The 9,346-nt window shown below is 42.0% G+C and overlaps 1 protein-coding gene across 1 annotated transcript in view; it reads right to left on the bottom strand.

Annotated features, from left to right (window-relative positions):
- Positions 1 to 3,388: 3,388 nt before the first annotated feature.
- Positions 3,389 to 9,346, bottom strand: part of LOC116982094 (integrin alpha-8-like) — a 132,593-nt gene continuing 126,635 nt past the window's right edge. The window contains exons 29-30 of the mRNA XM_033035410.1: positions 8,167 to 8,289; positions 3,389 to 3,956 (exon numbers count right to left, since the gene is read on the bottom strand). Coding sequence (XP_032891301.1) covers positions 3,903 to 3,956; positions 8,167 to 8,289 — 177 coding nt within the window. The 3' untranslated portion in view covers positions 3,389 to 3,902. The remainder of the gene's footprint in view (positions 3,957 to 8,166; positions 8,290 to 9,346) is intronic.

Raw genomic sequence — 9,346 nt, 5'->3', positions numbered from 1 at the left:
ATCGTATTAATCTATTGATTTGCAGATTCTGAGGAGACCGTTCCTGGAGCTCGAACTATCAGGTCGTACGGTGGATGTGATTACTGCAGCCTGGAAGGATAGTACTAAAAAACAATACATCTCTCATATCAAGAAATGGGAGGTGTTCTGCTTGCAGTCGAACATATCATATCAAACGTCAAGCATACCAGATGTGTTGGAATTTCTTTCCACTCTATATTTTGATGAGCGACTGAGCTATAGTGCCATCAACAGTGCCAGGAGTGCCTTATCGTCCTAACTGTGGCAGGGATCGGGACAACAATCTGTTGGGTCTCACCCTTTAATATCCTGGTTCATGAAGGGTATTTTTAACTGTAATCCCCCTAGGCCCAGGTACACGGAGATCTGGGATGTGAGTGTGGTTCTCACACTGCTTCGCCAATGGGCTCCAGCAACATCCCTGTCTTTGCCCAGACTCACTCTTAAAGTGGTCATGCTCATGGCACTGATTTCAGCGCAACGCGTCCAGACGTTGCAGAAGCTGCGACTGGACAGGATGGTTTCATCTGTAAATAACATAACATTTTATGTTTATGATTTAATTAAGCAGAGCAAGCCAGGGACATCAGGGTTTAAACTTAATTTTATGGCATACCCCATAGACCTTCGCCTACGTGTAGTTACGCACTTGCAGCAGTATATCAAGGTCACCAAGAGCCTCAGAGGCTCCGAATTAACGATATTCGGCAGTCACAAAAAGCCTCATAAGAAGGTGTCGGTACAGACCATTTTAAGGTGGCTGAAACAGGTTCTGGCTTGTGCCGGAGTGGACACTGATGTTTTTAAATCTCACTCCACCAGGGCGGCATCAACGTCAGCAACGAGGGCACTGGACGTCCCTCTCGACCAAATCCTCGCGGCCGCAGGATGGTCCAATGAACTGACATTTCAAAGGTTCTATAACAAACCTCTTGCCACACTATTTGCCCACTCCATTTTAAATTCTGTTTTATAGCTTCCCCCTGGGAGAGAGGGGTCGCTATTGTTTTCTTCTTTTTGCTAATTAAAGCATCATGTTTGTATCATGTTTGAATGCATTATTTATTATTACTTATCCTGTGTCAACTGAGGCAGTGTGTCGCATGGACTCGTATCCACGGCATGAAATCACAGAGCTTTGACATCTTCACGGAATCACTCACGTGACTCCGAAGTAAAATAGTAAGATTAAACGAGAACGTACCAGTTTGAAGTTTGATCTTTATTTTATGTGGAGTTACGATGAGCGATTACGTGCCCTCCGCTCCCAACCCTCGTATATCATAAAGATCATCTGGTAGTTCTAGTCTTCTCTAAGTCTTACTATGTTACTTCGACTACTGTTATCTGTGATTTCACACCGCTGCTTTGAAGATTGACGCGCATGCGGACTGGCGGGGCTTCTTCACGTAATCGCTCATCGTAACTCCTCATAAAATAAAGATCAAACTTCAAACTGGTAAGTTCTCGTTTAATCTTACTATTAAACACTACAACCTCAAATAAGCTCTGAACTACAATAGACTATTATTATTATTGCACAACTATTGTTTGTTTTTTGTGTGTACGTGTGTGTGTGTATTTCTATATAGATATGTGTGCGTGTGTGTGTGTGTGTGTGTGTGTGTGTGTGTGTACTTGTAAGTTTGTATATATACACACACTGGACTTTTTTTTCTCTCATTTGTTATATTATTTACAGTGCACTATGTTTACATATACTGTTGTGCTGCAGCAAGTAAAGGGCCTGTCCCACTTGGGCGTCATTTGCACGTCATGCAGATGGCGCGCAAAGATTTTGTACATCCCAAAATTCTGGGGCGCCATGCGGGACCGCGCGTCACTGCCTACGTCACCACGCACCATGTGACGCGTATATGATGACGCGTAAATTACACGCAAATGACACCCAAGTGGGACAGGCCCTTAAGAATTTCATAGTTCTATCTGGGACATATGAGAGTGAGACACGTTTGACTCTTGAGTCCAGTAACAACAATTCAAAAGCAATTTGGTGCTTCCTGAAATCACAAAAGGCAGTAAACAACTGTGTATCTTTCCTTATTTCAGACTATAATTATTGACATGGATAAAGCAGTCTTAATAACACAGATAGTTCCTGGGACACATGCAATCTTTATTTCAGCAAAACATTTATTGGTCAACCGTACTGATCAGATGCATCTTTGAAACCTCTAGGAAGTGGAGAACACAGTTGCTAGCAACAATTATTGCTTACATCTTCAGTAAAAATCTAAAACTAAAAATTCTGCATTTACATAGAATCCTGAATTGAGAAAAAGGACATTTATTTACAGACATGGGTGTTATTTTGCGATATATATTCAGAATAACTGCAACAGTAATTCCAGGCCACCTCAGTGCTCTTTCCTGGTCCTTCTAACATTTCTTATCCTTTTTTTAATTTTGGATGTAAAAGGAAATAGAAGGAGAATTATTTGTGGAAAGATAGAGGAAAGGCTAAAAGAAAAAGGCAGATAAATATATCACAAGGGACTTGTCCAGAGTTCCTTAGCGTTGCCCTGGGCAATATCTTTAATCACTAAAGCATTTAAGATATACATCTGAAATATTTTGAGGACAAACCAAAGTGAACACAGGAAAACAAAACTGAATATTTATATCTAAAACTTAAAAATGCACTGATGCCAATGGATCTCAATCTGTCATCGTTGGCTTGTATAATTATCATATCTGAAAAATTACTGACAATAGAAATGAAAGTCGATACAACGTTGAACCAACCGTGCGAAACATGAGTGTGATATCACGTATGATAGGTGAGATATTGAGGTCTATGTCTATGTCTGTAACCAGGAGAGCCTAGCTACCTTAGTGGAGAAGGAACATGTGGATTACAATGAGAGCAACATACAAGAACAGGACACACACAGAGGTAAAGATATCATTGAGGTTGATAATCACTCCCAAGTGAAGTGGGAAGATGTACCATGAAGGGCCTGGATCCCATTTCACAATTTTGCATGGATTAGAGCAGTGATTCCCAACCTGGGCCGCATGGCAAATTTCAGGGGGGCCACAGAAACATTTTGGGATTTAGGGGGCCACAGGTTCAATGAAGGGGGCCACAGAGCTACCATAAATTTCCTAAATTTCAGTTCTAATAAATTTAAATCTATGTAGTTGAAATATTTTTGATGTTTGTGGAATAGAATAAAAGAGAATATATGTGCAATTAATAGACACTGATATTTTTTAGGGAAGGTATTATAATATTGAAGTACTTTTTTCCGCTAATAATGTCAGGGGGCGGCCACAGAAAAATTAAAAGATCCCAAGAGGGCCATGAGCTAAAAAAGGTTGGGAACCACTGGATTAGAGTACGTAGCGATAGGTAGGAAATGGTTATAGTATGTAGCAATAAGTATGAAATGGTTAATGTAGGAAATGGTTAGAGTACTTAGCGTATGGTCGGAAATGCAAAGCAAGAATGAACTACACTTGGGCCTGCCTCGTAACAAATGATGATGGCTGGTTGAGATTATTTGGGCTTCTTCTGGGGCAGTAGTTACCCATGTTCAGACATTTGTTATGATTTAACTGTGACTCCATCTGGAAATAAGACCATCGGCAAGGTCTCTGATTGCTTTAAGCTGCTTTCACACATTTGAAAATACGTCTTCAGTAACCATTTTAAGGCTTCTGGTGAAGACTCCTGCCTGGCAGAAGCACCCGTGAGATACATCTGAGTGCCCTGTTGAAGGAGCCCATGGTTGCTGAGATTAACTATATGCATCAAGGTGAGAATGTGCCTCTTGCAATATGTCTGGGATTGACAGAGGCAACACTCTCTTCATTCTGGGGCCACTGGGAAACAGGGGTTGTTTGTTGGTGAGAAGTTACAACAAATCTTCAGATTCGGCTGGGGGCAGTTTCCTTTTGAAAAATCCACACTGTAACAAAAATAAAGAGGAAATAAAAATTATTTAAACATTACTCCCATCTCTTCCCTCTCAGTGATAATAAGCATGACCTGCTGCTGTTTGTAGCACCTGGAACAGATCCTGCTCTGTACTGAACATTCAAATAAAGGGGTGTATATAAATGTGTGTGTGTGTGTGTGTGTGTGTGTGTGTGTGTGTGTGTGTGTGTGTGTGTGTGTGTGTGTGTGTGTGTGTATGCATACATGTCTGTATATCTGCACTTTTCTATATTCTATACATATGTGTGTTTGCATATATACACAAACACACATACATACGTGAGTGTGCATACATATATATATATATATGTGTGTGTGCATATGTGTGTGTGCGTATACATATATATATATATATGTGTGTATATATATGTATATACATATACACACACACAAACACACATATAGAATAAGTAGAAAAGTGCAGCTCAGGAGCAGGCTTTCTAGCCCACAATATCTGTGGCAAACATGACGCCAAGATAAACTCCTCACATATCTGCACAAGATCCATATCCCTCTATTCCCTTCATATCCATGAGCCTATCTAAAAGCCGCTTACACAGCACTATCATATCGGTCTGCACCACCAGCCTTGTCAGCGAGTTCCAGGCACTCACCACCCTGTGTAGGAAATGTGTCACGCACATCTCCTTGAAACTTTGCTCCTCTCATCTTAAAACTATGCCCTCTAGTCTGACATCTCCACCCCAGAAAAAGGTTCTGATTGTCTACCATATCTATGCCTCTCATAATGTTTTTATACTTCTATCAGGCATTCTACAGAAAATATTCTATGTTGGTCCAATATCTTCTTGTAGCTAATAGTTTGGTTTAAGATGTTTCATATTTTGTTGAACATTAGATAATGGCTATGGCTGTTTTTTTTTACCATAATGACCACTTTTTGCCACTTTCTTCCGATCTCAAGATGAAGATCCTAGTAATCCCCTTAATTTGCATCACTATCACCACCAATGATATCTTTAAACATATCTTCAGTATTGAAATATTTGGTTACATTCCCAATTACATTTTGGGAATTCAACCAAATATTTCAACACTGGAAATTTGTCAGCAGCAAATTCCCTTTACTTTCCTTGAAGTTTGGATCCCTCTTGCTTAGACTTACATGAGATAATTATTATCTTCATCACCAGCCTGACAAACTGACAGTCTGTTAAAGAAACAATCCTAATTTTATCCTTAATGAAAGCCTTGGAACTGAAGAGCAGCCACAATGTCTCAGGGGTGAGTAGGTGGACCCTTCACTCCAGTAACTAAACGATAGTTGGAATGTCTCCCAAATCTTCACGCATTAAACAACACAACATCAAACAGATATTCATTAGGAAGTCTTATTTTAAGTCTTAAAAATAGAAACACTTTGCAGGACAAACAGCATCTGTGGAAAGAGAAACTGTTAATGTTTCAGCGCAGAGATCTGTTTTCTTCAGTATTCGAAAGGGAGTAAGTTGCAGAGAATGTGGCAGAAGTGATGGATAGGACAAGAAGTGATGGTAGGGTGAGACCAGGTAATTTGGGTAAATGACCCAGCTGGACAATGATGTCCATACCATGTGTTACATAAATCAGCAATGTGTGATATGCCCGGCAGGTCAGACTGAACTTCCCGCCATTGAATCCACCGACACTTCGCCCTGGCCCCTGGAAAAGCAACCAACATGGACAGACATGTACAATCCTTGTCATTCCTTCTTCTCCCTGCTCCCATCTGGCAGAAGCTACTGAATAACTTCTTCCCCTTTGTTATCAGGCTTCTGAATGGACCTTCCATAAGCTAGGCTGCTGTCTAATTCACCTCTACCCAATTATGGATATTGTTCTTTTGTCTATGGAACTGATGCTCTACAATGCTGAGAACTATATTCTGCACTCTGCATCTTCAACTTTTGGTTTAAGTTTATCATTTCCACGTATACCGGGGTGCAGTGAAAAGCTTTGTTTTGCATGCTATCCAAATAGATCGGATATACTCTACATTGTATCTTCCCTTGACTATTGTTCGTCCCCTCTGTTATTAGGCTTCTGAACAGTCTTTCATAAGTTCATGAGTTCATAATGAGCCAAATTAGGCCATTCGGCCCATCAAGTCAACTCCGCCATTCAATCATGTCTGATCTATATTTCCCTCTCAACCCCATTCTACTGCCTTCTCCCCATAACCTCTGACACCCGCACTAATCATTGCAGATATCCACCAAAAAATGCCATTAAGGACTTTGAACTTTTGTCTATGGGACTGTTGCTCTCCCATGCTGTGAACTATATTCTGCACTCAGTATCTTCCCCTTTGCTCCACCTACTGTACTTGAATTTGACTTGATTGAATTTATGTTTAGTTTAGTTTAGAGATACAGTGCGGAAACAGGCCCTTCAGCCCACCAAGTCCGCACCGACCAGCGATCCCTGCACATTGACACTATCCTACACACACTAGGAACAAATTACACATACACCAAGCCAATTAACCTACAAACCTGTATGTCTTTGGAGTGTGGGGGGAAACCAAATATCTCGGGGAAAACGGGGAGAGCGTACAAACTCCATACAGACAGTCTGTAAGTGCTGTAAGGCAGCAACTGCTGTCCTTTTGTGTGGTATATCTGATTTGATTGGATAGAATGCAGAACAAAGCTTTTCGCCGTACCTCGGCAATAATAACCCTAAACTTAATAATGGTGAGGAAAAAACTGAGCCACAGTCTCAGATGGATAGCTTACAACAGCAATGGCCACTGGGCATGTCCCATAGCCCTGCCTGTACAGCTGATAGAACAGACAAAGTATAGGCCCCCCTTCGGTCATGACTGACCATGGGCGATGCATCCTACTTGTTGGCTGCTTGCTCCAAACCTCGGCTGGAGCAGCATCGCTTGTGGCTGAAGAGACCAATGCGGGAGTGACAGTCTCTGTGGCAAAGGTCACATTTGTGTGTGTGGTCTCTGGTTTGTTGAAGTTGCTGCGCTCCTTTCTGCGCACCCGCTTGTCTGCCGCTGCGTTCAACAGTTTCTCTTCCCCCGTTTTGAGATGTTGGTTCAGGGTACCTCTCCACCTCGTGCGGTCAGCTGCAAGGCTGTCCCAGGACTCCACATCGATGTCGAGCACCTTCATATCTCACTTGCAGACATCCTTGTAACGTAGCTGGGGGCGGCCGATGGTTCTCCTTCCAGATGTCAGCTCTCCATAGAGGATGTCTTTTGGAACACGGACATCCTCCATGCAGTGGACGCAGTCTTGTCTGCCTGATTAGAGTGTACATACTGGGAAGGCCAGCGCGAGACAGGATCTCGGTGTTGGACACTCTGTCTTGCCAGGATATGCCCAGGATACGGCGGATGCTTCTAAGGTGGAAGGTGTTGAATCTTTTCTCCTTTCTGGCATATGTAGTCCATGTCTCACTGCCGTACTCAGCGTGCTGTTGACACAGGCATTGTACACTACTATCTTTGTCTTCACCGTCAGCTTTGGGTTGGTCCACACTCGAGTTGTGAAGTGAGTGAGAGTTGTAGCTGCCTTCCCAATCTTATCAATCTCTGTGTCCAAGGACAAAGTATAATCACCCTCTAACTGCCTCGCTTAACTGGACTCAACCTATCACCAATATCCCAGTGTTACTTTCAATCATTCCCAACAATCTCTCTGACTCTCAGTTTCCCCTAACTCCCAGTCTGAAGAAGGGTATCGACCCAAAATATCACCTCTTCCTTCTCTCCGGAGACAGCTGTTTCCTTCATCATTGTTAATTTTTTGCATATCTTTCATTCATTGTTCTTTATCTCTCGACATCAGCGCCTATACTCTCGACTCCCTTTTCTCTAACTAGTCTGTAGAAGGGTCTCGACCTGAAACGTCACCTGGTCCTATTCTCCAGAGGTGCTGTCTGACCCGTTGAGTTACTCCAGCTTTTTTGTGCCTATCTTTAAACCAGTAGTTAAACTGCAGTTTCTTCCTACACAGCACATCTGTTACATTCTCTGCAACTTCGAATGAGGCTTTTTCATCTCTTTCCCAATTCTGATGAAGGATCTCAAGCGAAACGTTAACACTGTTTCTATCTACCACAGATGCTGCTTGACCTGCTGTATGTTTTCTAGCAATTTCAGTTATTATGTCAGATTTGCAGCATCTGCATTTTTCTGCGGGAAGATGCATCCACACACATACCTTCCAAAGGATGAATGCCACCGTAGCTATGAGTAGCAAGCCCCCGAGCAAAGCTACAATAATACACCAGACTGGCACAGTCCCGGCTCCCTCTGGTTCACTGCATTCAATGATGGATTCTACCTGCAAATAGAAGGAGATACCCTTGTAATGGAAGGCACTTATAACATTTAAACATTATAGTTTTAGTTATAGATATAGTTATAGTTGTAGTTATAGTTATAGATATACATAGATATAGTTATTATAGATATATAATTATAGATATTTAGTTATAGATATCAAGGTTTCGTTTCAATGCCAGTTTATTGTAACGTGTACCAATTAAGGTACAGTGAAATTCGATTTACCATACAGCCATACTAAAAAATGTTTTAAAGCAACAAGACACACAACTACATAAAAGTTAACATAAACAACCACCACAATGGATTCTCCACATTCCTCACTCTGATGGAAGGCAATCTTCTTCCTCTTTATTCTCTCGCGGTCGGAGAAGTCGAACCATCAGCAGCCGGCGATCGAAGCTCCCATGTTGGGGCAGTCAAAGCTGCTGCAGCTTGTAACTCTCGAAGTCGGCCTCTAACCTGGGACCGTGAGGTCCACGATGTTAAGTCCGCAGGCTCCCGCGGTTGAAGCTCACAAAGTTGGTCTCCAGCAAAGGCCGCCAACTCCTCGATGTTAGGCCGCAGTGCGGATGGAAATACGATACACAAAAAGTCGCATCTCCATCGAGGTAAGAGATTTAAAAAAAGAACACACTGGGGACTCATTAGCCTTGTTGGACTTTGCCCAAAATACAACAAATTTATCTTCATTAAAATATATTAACCATCCTCTGCCCACTTGTTCAACTGATCACAATCCTGCTGTAACCTTTGATAACCAATTTAAGGGAGCTCTTCTTCTCCAAGAATCCTTTTTTGCTAAAGTCCACCCTCTGCCACCTCCAGTTTAGATTCCATTTGGAATATTTTGGAGAACCAAGAACCAAGAACCATCTTCACTATCTACCATGTTGTCCACTTTAGTGTCATCTGCAAATTTACTAATCCTGCCTTGTACATTCTCATTGATATAAACACAAACAGCAATGGGCCCAGCACCAATCTTTGAGGCACACCACTAGACAAAGGCCTCCAGTCCAAAAAACTATCTTTCACCATCACCCTATGCTTCC

Source organism: Amblyraja radiata, chromosome 16 (genome assembly GCF_010909765.2).
Source record: "Amblyraja radiata isolate CabotCenter1 chromosome 16, sAmbRad1.1.pri, whole genome shotgun sequence".
Taxonomy (NCBI): domain Eukaryota; kingdom Metazoa; phylum Chordata; class Chondrichthyes; order Rajiformes; family Rajidae; genus Amblyraja; species Amblyraja radiata.
The sequence above is the reverse complement of the archived record's forward strand: the minus strand, read 5'-3'. Positions and strand labels throughout refer to the sequence as shown.